Here is a 17,091-nt window from a genome sequence, read left to right as displayed (position 1 = left end):
GCGAAACAAGAAAATCGAAATTTCGTTATCTAACATCTCTGTCACTTGTATATTCGAGCGATAAAGAGGCAGATAGCGAAATTTCGGATTCGCGTTTCCCGGTAGGTCCTCTGTAACTAAACCGCCTTGATGCATCAATTGTCATATTTTATTATCTCTGAATACTTGTTGTAGGGTATGCCAACAATTGTAATATGTCGGGTAGATTTCGAATAAAGTCAGTTAGTGTCTAGCTTGCGTTTTACTTAATACTTTCCACTGGCGCAGTCGAGATTTCTAATTAATTACCGAGTATTTACGCGTTTTCGAGTATATAAGTGATTATTTAAGTATTTAAGTGTTGTGTGTCGTGCACATTAAGTTTTTTGCGGGTCGTAAAATGCCAATCGGTAAAATCGAAGCGTTCGATCTAAGCTCGAAGCAATGGCCGGCTTACGTACGACGTGTCAAACAGTTTATTTTACTAAACGAAATTAAAGAAACTTTAAAAGTGCCGACGTTAATTACCGTGGTTGGTGACGCGACTTACTCATTAATGTGCGACCTTTGTGCTCCTGACCACCCAGAGACAAAAACATTTGACGACCTCGTCAAGTTGGTTTCTGATCACCTCGAGCCTAAGCGCTCAGAAATCGCCGAGCGCCATGTTTATCGACAACGGAGGCAACAACCTGGTGAAACGCTAACAGATTTTCTACAAAGTCTTAAACATCTCGCAGTCAATTGTAATTTTACGGGAAGGTTAGAGGAGGAGTTGCGAGATCAGTTCGTCTCTGGTTTGGCAAGTGAGGCCATGAGATCACGGATTTTTGCGGAGAAAAATATTAAGTACGCAAAAGCAGTAGAACTAGCTCTGGCACTGGAGGCCGCGGAGAAACATGCGGCCCTAAGCGGGGCCGGCGGGGGCTCGGCGGCGGCGGGTGCGAACGGCGGCGGCGACGGCGTGGCGGGCGAGGGCCTGCACGCCCTGCGCGCGCGACATGGCGGAGCCCGGCCGCGAGGGCCGACCGGGGGTGCAGAGCGCGGCGGCGGCGTCGGCGCAAGGGCATCCGGCGGCGGCGGCGGCGGCGCATATAGCTCGACGGGCGACGATACGACTTGCTGGAGATGCGGTAAACGGCATCGCGCGAATAAGTGTCGTTTTGCTAATTACAATTGCGATCAGTGTAATCAACGCGGACATTTAAAAGTGATGTGTCCAAAAAGTGATCGGCGTAATAGTGACAAGCGGCAGCATTACTTAAGTGATAATTCCGAGGACGAGTTTTACCATATTCAAATGCAATCCCGAGGTAACGACCCTTATTATGTTGACATGGAAGTAGATGGGTTAAATGTAGAAATGGAAATCGATACCGGCAGTAGAATATCAGCAATTAATGAACAATTTTATAAACGATTTTTTAACAATAAGGAATTGTTAACTGATCATTCAAAGTTTCGTAGTTATCAGGGCTCACGAATTGAACCTCTTGGATACCTCTCTGTCGAAGTGTACTTTGAAGGTACGAGAGTGTATAACCAATCTTTATATGTTATCAGAAACGGTGGCAGGCCACTGCTAGGTCGAGACTGGCTTAAAGCGTTCGGTATTAGAGAGATAAAAATTAACCAGATAGTGGAGGATCAATTCGTGAAGCAATTGTGCAAAGATTACCCAGAAGGATTTACTGACAAGTTAGGTACATGTAAAAAAACTCTCAAGTTAGAGCTAACGGATTGCGAGGGTGTGTACATGCGGGCGCGGCCGGTGCCGCTGGCGCTGCGCGCGGGCGTCGAGCGCGAGCTGGCGCGGCTGGAGCGCGACGGTACCATATACAGGGTGAGTCATTCTGATTTTGGAACTCCCATTGTGCCTGTCATCAAAACAAACGGGGAACTTAGGTTGTGCGGTGATTATAAAATAACAATTAACCCTAAGCTAAAGCGGGACTATTACCCTCTACCGCGTATTGAGGAGTTATTTGCCAACTTAAGTAACGGGCAGGAGTTCACAAAAATCGACCTTAGACATGCATACGAGCAAGTGCTTTTAACGGAAAGTTCGCAACGTTTCACTACAATCACCACACATATAGGTACATTTTCTTACCGCCGCACACCCTATGGTCTCTCATGTGTGCCAGAGAAATTTCAAAAATTAATGGAGGAGACTTTGCGGGGAGTACCGGGCACAGTTGTATTTCTAGACGATATTTGCGTCACGGGACCGGACCGCCATTCACACCTCCGCAACCTCCGGATGGTACTTGAGAGGCTTAAGGAAATGGGGTTAACTGTCAAAATGGAAAAATGTCAATTTCTTCAAGAAAAAGTACATTACTTAGGATTTATCATTGATAAAACCGGTTTGCACCCGGACCCGACTAAGCTTGAGGCAATCACTAGTTTACCGACGCCTACTGACGTCACGCAGTTAAAGAGTTTTTTAGGTCTCTTAAATTATTACGGGAAATTTATTCCGAATCTTAGTACCTTATTACACCCACTGCATGCACTTTTAAAAAAAAATGTTAACTGGTCATGGAACGGTGATTGTGAACAGGCTTTTAACAAAGCAAAAAAGATGTTGATTAGTAATCGCGTTTTGGCGCACTATGAGGAGGGGCGGGAGCTCGTGCTATCTGTGGACAGCAGTTCGTATGGCGTCGGCGCGATTTTGGCGCACCGGTACGCGGACGGCAGCGAGCGGCCCGTCAGCTGCGCCTCGCGCACGCTCAACGACGCGGAGAAGAACTATAGCCAACTCGATAAAGAGGCCTTGGCCATATTTTATGGAGTGACTAAGCATCACCAATATTTGTTTGGGAGGCAATTCTTACTCCGCACGGATCACAAACCGCTTATGTATATTTTTGGTGAAAAGAAAGGCATTCCACAGACGGCTGCCAGTCGGTTGCAGCGCTGGGCCGCGCGGCTGGCGGGCTATGATTATAAAGTTAAATTTGTTAGGTCCGCGGACAACGGCCCGGCGGACAGTCTGTCTAGGCTTCCATTGTCACACGAGCGTCGCCCCGCCTCAGAGACGTCGTGTTTTAATATGTTGGAAACGATGCCAATTAATTTTAAGGATGTGGCTAATGACACAAAAAAAGATCCCTTGTTATGTAAGATTTTAGGATACATAATGTTCGGTTGGCCATTATCCCCTAATCGAGAGGAAGAAAAACCGTTCTTTATTCGTAAGAACGAATTATACGCGGACTTAGGGTGTATTTTATTTAAATATAGAATCGTGATTCCTACAAAACTACAGAGTGGCATATTAAAGGAAATCCACACGGGTCATCTAGGCATTAACAAAATGAAAAGCTTAGCTCGTAATTACATTTATTGGCCTAACATGGATGCGGACATCGAGGCGACTGCGCGCGCGTGTACCGCGTGCCGCGCGGTGCGGGACGCGCCCGCGCACGCGCCGCTCCACCCGTGGGAGTTTCCTTTATACCCGTGGAGGCGATTGCATGCCGATTTTTTTGATTGTGCGAATAGACGTTTCCTTATTGTTATTGACGCTCATTCCAAATGGGTAGAAGTTTTGCCTATGTCAGGAACGACAGCGGGGGCGACAATAAAAGCTTTTCGTTCGGTATTTGCGAGATTTGGCTTGCCCTCTCAATTAGTCACGGATAATGGCCCACCATTTTCTTCGGAGGAATTTAATACGTATTGTAACAGAAACTCGATAAGACACACCACATCGGCGCCATACAGACCGCAGGGAAATGGGGAAGCCGAAAATGCGGTAAAAACAGTAAAGAAAGCAGTCAAACGGGCAGTTATCGAGGGGGTAGACATTATAGAGGCATTAAGTAGATTTTTGTTCCAATATAGGAACAGTGAGCATGCCACCACAGGCGTGGCACCGGCCGTGGCACTACTCGGGCGGCGGCTGCGCGGGCGCCTCGACGCGCTGCGCCCCGACCCCGCGGCCGCGGCGCACGCCGCGCAGAGCAAGCAGGCCGCGGCGGCCGGCGGCCAGTACCGGCGGTTTCACGTGGGGCAGCCAGTTCTGGCGCGTGATTATACTAAAAAGGGCGAAAAATGGTCTGAGGGCCAGATTACGGCGACCACGGGTCCAGTATCGTACAAAGTGGACGTCGGAAACGGTGCGATTTGGCGGCGGCACCAAGACCAAATTATTCCGTTAAGGGATGAAAATAATTCTTCTAGGTTTTCATTGTCGCGCGCGAGTAGGTTACCGGCGGACACCGACTCGGGCGAGGCAGATGGCGCCGGTGGGGGATCGGTGACGGAGGTGGCTGGCGAGTCCGCAGGGGTTAGTGAGGAGACTAATAAGGGTAGCGCTGCTGACTTCACCAAGTCAGCCGAGGAGTCGGATACCGAGTTTGACTACGAGTACGGGGACGCGGTAGACACTGACAGGTTGCCGGGTGAAGACAATCACGACCGCCCCGCGGGGTCCGCAGCCACTTCCGCTCGAAGCATTCGGGCCCAACGTAGGGCTAATAAAAAAGCTACGGTAGTGAAGTCTAATCGAACTTAAGGTTTAATTAAGAAAATAAGAATAATAACAACATAAAATTTATATTTAGTTTATATTTTTTTAAAGAAATACTCTTTCTCTTTGTCAACATATTTGGCACAAGCCTTATTTTATGGAATCGGCGTATCAAACGCATACTTTATTAAGGTACATTAAGGTAATTACATACAACATTTAACGGGAGTCCACGGAATAAGGTTTTTTTCTAAGTATCTAACGAGAAAGGTAATATGAGTCATGTACTATATAATTTCATGAGATTTGCCTTCCAATGGTGGAAGGGATATATAGGGTAAATATTGTTATATATAGAAGAAATCATTTAAGGTCAAATTGGCATGAAATTATGTTAAGTACAATATTAATTCTATGAATACTATGTCTTGATTTGGTGGTGGGATGTGTAGGGTATGCCAACAATTGTAATATGTCGGGTAGATTTCGAATAAAGTCAGTTAGTGTCTAGCTTGCGTTTTACTTAATACTTTCCACTTGTGAAAAACCTGTTAAAGATACAGTATGTATAAGTTACTCTATGGTTTACTAAAAAGGCTAGTGCTGCACTATGGTGGCAGAATATTGCAGTAATGTCCCCTATTAAAATTGCACGAGGCCAATGCGCTTGGCGAAGAATAGAAGCCTATGGAGGAACCTGGTCTTCAACAGAAGGACATGATGTCACGATCCTCGGCATTGAGGGACCGACTGAAGAAGAAAGTCAAAACATTGTTAACCCGTTAAACGCTACGCCTATCGTGCGCGGTGTGTCATCGTGATACTTGTCAGAATGTACGTTTGACATTGGGCTGTAGCACAGAATAATTAATAGGATTATCATACAGAACGGCCACGCACCGCCCCGCCCCGACTCGAATTACCTCGCCCCGCGACACCAGGCGTCGTAGCACGGTACGCTTATCACCATGTCTGTCACGTTCTAACAAGTATGTGAGTGCGAAAGTGACGGACTTAGTGATAGGGGAACCATGCTGCGCGGGCAGATTGACGACCTTTTGTCGACCGCTCAGTACTGTTTTTAAGCAACTTACTCACACAATGCCCTGTGGCTGTAGTCACGCGCGCCAGTTGGCGTCTTTAGCGGTCAAAAGGTAAACGCATTTACTGCCAGCGCGAGCATTTTTCCGCTTTATAGCGAAAGGCGCCTACGAAAAGAGAACCCGCCTAGCGGGTCGCTGTCAGTGACTGCAAATCAGACTGAGATTTTTAAAGCGGCATGCAGCTCCTAAACTAACAATGCATCAGCCATTCTTAAGTCTCTTTGATCTAAAATTAACAGGAAAAAAACAAACAAACGCAAATATATGAAATATATTAAAGAGTTGAATGAAAGAAAAGGTGATAGAATTGGGTTAATATATTTAATTCCGGACGGCAGTTTGGAAATAGTGAATAATGTCTCCGAGATCAATTCAGGTGGCCTGGTTCTGTGATTTAGATGAGAGTGGAAAAAGTTATGGTTTCATAATTCGTTTGTTTTTATTGTGGATGGAAAAGTGAGATTATGACGAAGAAAAAGGATAATATGTCACTTTGCTGGTCCTAATGAAAGTTACAATTGCTTACGACCTTCCTGTTCAGTCTTGATATTGTTATAATTATAACGTTGACAAGCCAAAAGTGCTCGCGGGCCTTGGAGACCTTTGACCATATACAGACCGTATATTTGCCGCAATACCAACTGGCGACTGTGATCATAATGTTATCTCCTTTACCCTTGTTAAGACCAGCCAAGAGTGAAACAAATGGCATTATGACCTGACTCGCCACTTAGTTTTGCGGCAAGTATAGTCTAAACTAAAACGATGTTTTACCGAGCCATGTATTTCACGTACGTTTTTTATATATTTCGTGTAGGTTAGAGACTTTGTCTATGAAATTAGGTAATCTATTTCAGGCTATCAATAGAACCGACTTGAGCACGTCATATTATTAACGTTATATAAATTAAAACCACTTGCCCTAACCCAACCCCAATTACATTAAAAGCCCCACCGAATTATCCGATAGCAAAATATCATCAGAGTTTGAACTCACAGGATATAGAAATAAGGTCTACATTCCTCTTATCGTGATCTTAAACGGTCAGCCTCAAACATTATAAAAATGTAGTGCCAATATTATCTATGAGATCCTGACATACTGTATCGCGTTCGGTACGGAGTGGGTACGGATCAAACGAAGACCGATTTGGTCCACATTTATGTTCAGCGAAAAATAATAGTTTTGTCCTAAACTAATAGTTTAAGAAAAATAATAGTTTAGGACAGTGTGTTTCAAACCTTTTTCATGACGCGACCACAGGGCGGACACGCTATACTCACATCAAAAATCACTTGCGTTTCTATGTGTGAACGGCACGTCTGTACCTATACACGCCGCATGCGTCATTGTGTGAGTAAGTTGCTTAAAAACAGTACTGAGCGGTCGGCAAAAGGTCGTCAATCTGCTGTCGCGGGGCGAGGTAATTCGAAACGGGGCGGGGCGGTGCGTGGCCGTTCTGTATGATTATACTATTACTTATTCTGTGACGCCACTCCCTTCCCCCTTGAGCAGGCCCGTGTCAGCGTTGTTGCTGGCCGACTGCTTCGCCGTGTTCCACAACTGCTTCTGCGCCGAGTAGCGGTTAATGGGACATGTTTTACGAGTTCTATTGCTATGGTATTAAGGTCTAATATCGCTTACGTGTAATCTCTTGAGCAGGCCCGTGTCAGCGTTGTTGCTGGCCGACTGCTTCGCCGTGTTCTAGAATTGCTTCGGCGCCGAGTATTGGTTAATGGGACATGTTTTACGAGTTCTATTGCTATGGTATTAAGGTCTAATATCGCTTACGTGTAATCTCTTGAGCAGGCCCGTGTCAGCGTTGTTGCTGGCCGACTGCTTCGCCGTGTTCTAGAATTGCTTCGGCGCCGAGTATGGGTTAATGGGACATGTTTTACGAGTTCTATTGCTATGGTATTAAGGTCTAATATCGCTTACGTGTAATCTCTTGAGCAGGCCCGTGTCAGCGTTGTTGCGGGCAGACTGCTTCGCCGTGTTCCAGAACTGCTTCTGCGCCGAGTAGCGGTTCATGAGACATATTTTATGAGTTCTACTGCTATAGTAGTAAGGTTTAATATCGCTTACGTGTAATCTCTTGAGCAGGCCCGTGTCAGTGTTGTTGTTGGCGGACTGCTTCGCCATCCCTACAGACTTAAATAAATTCTACGGCTATACAATTAAATTAAAGTACAAATCCAAAGTGCCTCCCAATAAATCTCTACAGCAGGTGATGCTTTGGGTGAAGCCGACTAGAATGAACTTTATATATCTACTAATAAGGTTATCATCGCTCACGTGTAATCTCTTAAGCAGGCCGGTGTCAGTATTGTTGTTGGCCGACTGCTTCGCCGTGTTCCAGAATTGCTTCTGCGCCGAGTAGCGGTTCATGGGACATATTTTAAACAGACAATCTGAAAAGGACGCCAATGTTAGAGCGGTGGAGTTAAAACGCACATGAGACGGGAAGACATACCTACTAAAGTAAGGACACTAAGCACGGAGACTTTCGTATATTGACCCGCCTCTTGCTATCTATATCGCACTCGCGTAATTATATCGCTGTCCTGCCCATGATGCCGGCGGTCAATGACACAGTGCGAGCGGGACAGCGATATAATTATGCGCGTGCGATAGACATAGGAACTGGCGGGTAAATGTACGAAATTATGCCTGCTTAGCGTCCTTACTTTAGTCACAGTACTACCGTACAGAAAGGACATTTCCTACAAAACCAAAGTTCAGCGATTCAGGGACGAATCAGTCTCTTTCTAATGTATGGCACTTCCCTTTTGGCTATTTAGGGTTATCAATTCAAGTCATTATCTTATCTGTGATCGTACACCCAAAGGGACGTCAAGTTGTGTCAACCTAATAATTGCTCGGAGCAATGCTGACTTGCTGAGCCGAACGGAGACACTTTTGCGAGCTTGCTTTAGTTAACATGATAAAAAACAAAAGATACTCGAATATTTTTCGTTTGTTGATTAATTCGAAGATTTCCAAGGTTAACACATAAGCAAAACATATAAGCTTGCAACTAGTGTTGGTAGTCTTGAGTGTGGTGTAACTAGACGCACTAGCTGAACTAGTTAATTTATAAAACTAGCGTCCCGCCCCGTCGTCGCACGGGTGGTTCAACTGATTTGAACAGAATCTTTGCAAGTTATACATATGAGCCTTCCTCTTAAATCGCTCTATCTATTGGGGAAAATCGCATCAAGGTCCGTTGCGTGGTTTTGAGGATCTGGGCATACATGGGGACAGACATACAGACAGCGGAAAGCGACTTTGGTTTATACTAGGATGATCAACACAGCGGATCAGTCTATAATATTTTCATAAACTTAAAATCTTGATTACTAAGTATCAATGTTACATATAATAGAATACATGAAAGTAAATACGTATGCATTCAGTAAATCAATATGTAAATAAAAGCAAAAGTGTTCTCACGCCAAATTCCAAACAACAAACAAAAACTCTAACCAAATCATGTGTCCAAGTGGGCCGTTAACCAGAAAAAATGATTGCAGACACCAAAGAGAATAGTTTGTTAAGAGGGTTGTTGTTATGGTAAATTCTAGGTTTGTGGTCTTATAAAATCAGATACGTAATGCTACGTACAGTATTTTGTATGTATTAAAAGTGTTTGATATTTGCCTATTAGATATAGACAATAACTATGATTTGTAATTTTTATTATTAACAACTTGATTATGATTATAATTCGTTTTCTACCATCTGTCGACTCAGCATAGAAACTAAGAATGAAAATGTATAAAAATATCGAAAAGATTTATATATATATATATATATATATATATATATATATATGTAAATTATTGTTATTGGATCATCAAATCATCATATGATTTTGACCCATGTTATTTCGTTAATATGTGTTAAAATAGGATTTTTATTGTAGTTAAAATAAATGAAATGCATGGAATAAAGCATCGAATATTTATTGGAAAAACGTAGATAGCAGTTGTTATGAAATACAAGTTATATTTAATAAATCAGATAGAATTATAAAAGGAGGATGAGATGACCGTGACGTCATTATGTGGTGTTTCATATGAATTCCATATTAGCGGGGCGATTTGACTGTTCTAAAAGGAGAAACTAGCTCGATTGGAGGGATAATACTCTATTGTTAAGTATCAGAGGTGTGGCACCATCTGTTTGAGAGTGATTGTTCCTTGGTTTCCAATGAGCGTTTTTTGCTTAAACTTTGCTTCTCTTATACGAGTCACATAATATCTTTGCAGAAACTATTCAAGTATGGTGCTCGAGTTATTAAAAAAGCACGTCGAGGAATGCGTTTTCTTAATGTGTTGTATGGTTATAAATACCCCTAAACCAAGGGGGGAGGGATGATTCAATTTTTGTTCGTCGGATTGTCACAATCTCTGGCTAATTCGTAGACGTTAAAACAAAGGTGGTTATTTTGACGGTTGAAAGTATGACATGACGTAGCTATTATGCTGCTTTTTGTCAAACTGTTCAATTGTTATTTTTAGTGTCAGTGCTTACCTATTTTTGTGATTTTTATTGTGTTTTAGAGCCAGATTTGTGTCAGATCGCATGGTCGATCTACCGGAAACGCCTAACCTTGCGGCTGTTAAACAGGCATTTCCGGGAATCCAGTAGAGTGTTAGGTCCAGGTCGCGAGAGGGGCCTGGCGTCAATCTTTTTACCAACACAGGTGACGAATATACCTCTTACGTTCTCTTCAAGGTCTGACAGAGGGATGTGAGGGTCTCACGTGTGGACCATTTGGAGTAATCCAGGCTCATTGAAATCTGTTAGTAATTGAAGAAGCGTGGTCTTGTTATGTATATTTATATATATTCACATTATATATCTGGATAGGGCGCCTTACTCGTTTGTACCCTTAGCTTCGGCTTACACAGACGGGGGGAGGCAAGAACACAGACACTAGGGTTTGCATACCTCGGTTTTGTCGGCCGAACGTTTACAGCTTAGATTAGGGTCCCTCTTACACATTCCTCCCTGTAAAACTAGTGGTTCGCTTCTAGTTTTACTTATTAGAATAGGTGAAATTGGGGTAGAGTTAGGGTAGAGTCATTATTTGGGTGTTAAGTTTATTTATTTTCTTTCACACATAGTTCGATTGCGTACAGTATAAAAAAACTTTATAGTGCTAATTGGTTCAAAATACAAAATAAATATCTAGATTCAGTAGCATATGGATGGGTTACTGTGGCTCGTACATTAAATATGATATAAAGGTTTACACATTTTTTATATTGGGTGAGATAGGGGAACAAAGTTATTTGAGGACATACTAAATAATTTTGTTATAGGGAGCTAGTGACAGGCAGAGCAGTTCACTAGTGACAATTGAGCTTTTCTATAACTGGGTAAATAAGGGTATAAAATCATATTTAATAGACGATTGTTTCAGTATTTCATTCATTAAAAGTATATTCAGATGAGTTTCTTGGCGTTTCTTCTCGTCTGAAATTAGGTTACGAAACGCTGGTAAAATAAATATTACGTAGTGCTTAGGAATACCTGTTAAAAATAAAAATAAAATAAAATGGGTATTATCTAGATTAGGGACCCGTCTTCATCCGGGCGTGGCAGTAGATAAAGTAAGTTTGTACGTACTATTTTTACATTACATTAATATAATTATTTTCCTTTAGCTAGCTAGGTTAGCGAATGGATATATATAAAAGGAAAATATAAGGTTTAAATTACAAACTAAAAGGACTTACTACTGTCCACGGTAACTGGTCACGGTAGGGCCCGGTAGGAGATAAATTCAAAAAAATATATATTTTACTCTTTATTTATCATACAATAGAGTCATAAAAGAAACATAGTAGCAATATTTACAAATTTATTAGAATATTTAGGGATAGTATTTGAAATCCAAATCTAATCAATCTGCACATAAAAGACGATGGGTACTAAGGTTCACAACGTATTTTTAACATTAGACGATCACATGGCCAAATTTTTATATTTTATTTAATCTTTTTCAAACAATTCTGGTAGTTATATTAAGTAGTAGTAATAGAGTAGGTAAGGGATAGGTACAATTTTGGTACCAGAATGACCAGGATTCAATACATAAATAGTTTATTATAGAAAGTAGCCTCTTTGGCTACATTTTTGCTGCCGTAAGAAAACTGGAATGTGAGTTGATTTGATTTGGATTTTTCTAAAAATTATACATTATTTCTATATATTATTTTGAACATCAATATTAAATTCTCCTCCTCTTGACTTCACTGTACCGATGTGTAGCGACGTAGCGTGGTTTAGCGTTATATCACCTGTAACAAACACAAAAATACATTAGTATAAACAGGCTAGTATAAATTAGCTAAAAATACAATGCGTTATGCGAGTTCAAAAAGATAGGGGGCGATAGTTTTGTTTTTAACAAGCAAATATGTTCATATATGTATATGTGCGGGCGTATACATATATGTATTGTTACTATCAACCCAGCACAGACAACCAGTGAAAGTTGTGTTAAAAAAAGTGTTACATAAGTGTATTTAATAAGTGTTAAATGATAATGGTTTTGTGAATTCATCATAAAAAAATGTGTTAATTATAATAACCTTTTAAGTATGTTAAATAAAGGGTTGGGCTACTTTATGTTACTCGAAGGCACAAATAGGGCTAGTGGATTTTCACAAAAAAAAATATATTTTTATATACATAATAAGAAAAATTAAATATAATTATACAGAAAATATCTTTAAATCAGAGACTAGTAGTAATTATTATGAATTCAGTAAATCATTTTAAAAAGTATATTTAAACGGTATCATATTATAATCTGATAGAAAAAGTTAATGGTATGTTAGTAACAAGTAAGCAATTTAATTACCTCTAATAAAATGAAGAGCCAGTATTCAGCCACACTCGGTCTCTAGTTAATTGGACCATCTGAAAAACGGGAATAATTCAGTTTAGACAAAAAACAAAGATCGATTTGTATTTATTTTGGCAGACGTAGATTTCAATATGTCATATAGAAAAAAACAATAGCATATTAATTAGACATATCTTAATATCATTTTTGTTTAAAAGCATTTTTGGTTAAAAATAATTAATCTGAATAAGAAAATAGAGTAAATGTTTGATTACTGCAATATAATTTATTAATTTGTTATAATGATGATGTTTGATAGTTCATTAAAATTATTTTAGTTAATTTATAAATAAAAATGAAATATTATAAGGTTAGGAAAAGCATACTTACTTAGAAACTGTTGTCACATAATTAGGAGGTCTAATTACATATAATCAGCTTGCCCGATCGCCTTACGTATCTGAAATCATTTTTAAGTAAAAATTTACAAACCGTAAAACAAATATAAATGGTCTAAAATTAGCTGATGCACATCGAGAGACGCATTCAGCCACTTAAAAGGGATCGAAAAAAAAAGAGAAATATTTTCAAGTTTCATGTTTAACACGTTTCAAGCAAAAGCTAGCACTTCAAATGAGAGTTTGACGTTGGATATACCTAAGTGCCAATTTGTAACTTATAGTTCATGCCAGGGGGCGCCACAGAGGACGCCATAGTCAAAGTAAGGGAAGTTTTAACAGTAGCATCAATGTTGCTAACAATTTTATTTTTATTTGCAATAGGATATTAATAACCATTCAAAAATATTTTTAACGGGTTTGAGTAACTATCATTATTCACTACCATAAAAACATGTTCAAGTCATAAAATTGATAAGTTGGAACCGAAGTCATCGGTCGTATAAACAAAAGACCGTTAAAGACAATAGATTTTCGAAGAAGAGTCAGCCTGGTTGCACATGTTGAAATTGTAGAAAAAAAAAACCAGCGCCTCGGAGATTCTATACCTGGGTTCGAAATGTGTGGGGTTTTTGAGTACAAAGATAGAGATAGAATGTTATTTAACTGATCTAGATACTAAAAATAACACAAGTATTTAGTAAATATGCCATGCATAGTGATTTTGGTTGAATATTGAATATTTAGCAAGAGTGATCGAATAGATCGAATGCCGGTTACTTGCAATTATTTGTGGTCTTTAGTATGTAAAGATATTAACATGTCTATAAATATGTTTAACAAAATATTAATACAATGATACTTTTGATTATTAAACTATTAAATAAATAGTTTAATATAATATTTGTTATAGTATCATAAAATATGATATCTTTGGATTAAAACGATGGAAATTAAATATTTGTTTTAAAATACATATCAAGAAGAATTTAAAATATATTTGAAGGTAATATTTTAAAATTAATTTTACATAATACATATTTTACATGAGATGGTAATAAAATAATACACGTGATATACATAATGCAGAAACAATGGCATTAATGTACAAAATTAACGATTTAAGTTGTATAAATAAAAAACTAGATAGGATGTAAAAAGTAAGAAATATATCCAAACTTACCGATTTTTATTCAGCAGCAAAATTTCACTAGTCACAATTCACAATAACATTAAACTGATCTACACAGCACTGAGTAAAATTTAAAACTGTTCATTCAAACTGACAACGGTCAGATAGGCGCGAATCATCTTCCCCCTTTTACTGTCACTTTGCGACGCATCCTTGCGGGGTTGCCGTGATAAAATAATGAGTTATTGTGTTGCCATAGTAAGATATAATAACGTAACGTTAACTTAATCGGTAATAACGTTATCTCAACTGAAATTTTTAACTTAATAATAAATAGGTTTGCAAAATTAAAATTACGTTTGTTATTGATTTACAATTAATAGGAGGGAACTTGGGGTTATGTTAGAATTATTGATTTGTCTTTAAAAAAAAATTTAGTTTCATTTGTTTCATTTTATTTTGATTGCATATCGTTAACGTTGGCTATCTGTAGAAATGGCCTGGTATGGATTGTGTGAACTGGCAAATGAAAGGCAATGAAAGTTTAATGATTAATTTAATTTTAAAAGGTTTATGGATATTTGTTATTGTTGCAAGAAAAGTGTGAACTTTTGTATTTTTGTAAGAATGATTTTTACGGTTAGACAACTGTTAGATTGCAGTCAACCTGGATTTGTTGGTATTTTGTTGCGAATAATACACAAAATAGTCAACAAATTCTTATCAGTAGGCTAAAATCGTATGACGATTCGACCCATTTCAAAGGGTAGTTTTTGTTGACTATACACTACACAAGAAGCTAAGACCATGACTAATTACACACCACATCGTGAATAAGATCTTTGATATCAAATCTGATAATGATATGTCAATGAACATGCATTATCATATTATTATATGCTAAAGAAAGTATTATTAATATATTTTTTATAAAATTTTAATGACATTTGAAATACGGCTTTGTGTAAAAAATGGTTTTATGAATTTATTTATTAAATAGAAAAATAAATAGTAGTATTACATATCTACAAGTAAGACTTATTTTCATACGTTATAATGGTGAAGTATTTATATTATTGTAGGAAATTATAAATTCAGAAAACTTTTCGATTGAATAAATAAAAATATTTTTAATATCTATTTGCAGACATTGCATAGTATCTTTTTGCTTATATCTATGTTATGTTTGTAAAGGTAATATTTTGATACAAGTATCAGGATATTATCATGGTATTTTAGGTTTTTTTTTTAAATACTTTATTGTTAATATGGGAATAAGTCTGGACAAATATCTTGTTCATGTATGTGACATGCTCCAAGAAAATTTGATTGGGAGGGATGTTTTGGTATTGGAATTCGGATTGATTTTTAATTAATGGGGAATGAGTATCCCAGTACTTATACCAAATGTTTTTCCTATTTTGTGAAGGGAGGTTTTGCTGGTTCATCTATTAACCGGACAATGTGGTTAAGTCGCCGGATAGAAAGATCCATAGACTAGGATGCGACCATAAAATCGAACTACTAGAGTTTATTGGATTCACAACCCAATACCCTGTGCTGGTAGGAAAATCGTGACGAAAAGATAATCATGATTCATTAATAGAATTCAATGATCTGAGTTTTATACCGAATCAATCGCAATCAATGAGTATTGGTTTAAACACACATCATACACCACACGATTACGTTTATAGAGGGGGGAAAGGGGATAATACCAACAAATTTAGGAGATAGTTTTCAGTTTTATTGGAATAGGGTCCGAGAATACTACATGTATGTGTATGACAATACATTGCGAATTCTCGAGGGGGCGATTGTAACTAGACGCACTAGCTGAACTAGTTAATTTATAAAACTAGCGTCCCGCCCCGTCGTCGCACGGGTGGTTCAACTGATTTGAACAGAATCTTTGCAAGTTATACATATGAGCCTTCCTCTTAAATCGCTCTATCTATTGGGGAAAATCGCATCAAGGTCCGTTGCGTGGTTTTGAGGATCTGGGCATACATGGGGACAGACATACAGACAGCGGAAAGCGACTTTGGTTTATACTAGGATGATCAACACAGCGGATCAGTCTATAATATTTTCATAAACTTAAAATCTTGATTACTAAGTATCAATGTTACATATAATAGAATACATGAAAGTAAATACGTATGCATTCAGTAAATCAATATGTAAATAAAAGCAAAAGTGTTCTCACGCCAAATTCCAAACAACAAACAAAAACTCTAACCAAATCATGTGTCCAAGTGGGCCGTTAACCAGAAAAAATGATTGCAGACACCAAAGAGAATAGTTTGTTAAGAGGGTTGTTGTTATGGTAAATTCTAGGTTTGTGGTCTTATAAAATCAGATACGTAATGCTACGTACAGTATTTTGTATGTATTAAAAGTGTTTGATATTTGCCTATTAGATATAGACAATAACTATGATTTGTAATTTTTATTATTAACAACTTGATTATGATTATAATTCGTTTTCTACCATCTGTCGACTCAGCATAGAAACTAAGAATGAAAATGTATAAAAATATCGAAAAGATTTATATATATATATATATATATATATATATATATATATATATGTAAATTATTGTTATTGGATCATCAAATCATCATATGATTTTGACCCATGTTATTTCGTTAATATGTGTTAAAATAGGATTTTTATTGTAGTTAAAATAAATGAAATGCATGGAATAAAGCATCGAATATTTATTGGAAAAACGTAGATAGCAGTTGTTATGAAATACAAGTTATATTTAATAAATCAGATAGAATTATAAAAGGAGGATGAGATGACCGTGACGTCATTATGTGGTGTTTCATATGAATTCCATATTAGCGGGGCGATTTGACTGTTCTAAAAGGAGAAACTAGCTCGATTGGAGGGATAATACTCTATTGTTAAGTATCAGAGGTGTGGCACCATCTGTTTGAGAGTGATTGTTCCTTGGTTTCCAATGAGCGTTTTTTGCTTAAACTTTGCTTCTCTTATACGAGTCACATAATATCTTTGCAGAAACTATTCAAGTATGGTGCTCGAGTTATTAAAAAAGCACGTCGAGGAATGCGTTTTCTTAATGTGTTGTATGGTTATAAATACCCCTAAACCAAGGGGGGA

General features: G+C 38.5%; 1 protein-coding gene across 1 annotated transcript in view; it reads right to left on the bottom strand.

Annotated features, from left to right (window-relative positions):
- LOC134751567 (inositol 1,4,5-trisphosphate receptor) overlaps positions 1-17,091 on the bottom strand; it is a 143,404-nt gene that overhangs the window by 100,091 nt on the left and 26,222 nt on the right. Inside the window, exon 4 of the mRNA XM_063687027.1 lies at positions 7,862-7,977. Coding sequence (XP_063543097.1) covers positions 7,862-7,977 — 116 coding nt within the window. The remainder of the gene's footprint in view (positions 1-7,861; positions 7,978-17,091) is intronic.

Source organism: Cydia strobilella, chromosome 22 (genome assembly GCF_947568885.1).
Source record: "Cydia strobilella chromosome 22, ilCydStro3.1, whole genome shotgun sequence".
NCBI lineage: Eukaryota > Metazoa > Arthropoda > Insecta > Lepidoptera > Tortricidae > Cydia > Cydia strobilella.
This window is presented reverse-complemented; position numbering and strand designations above follow the sequence as displayed.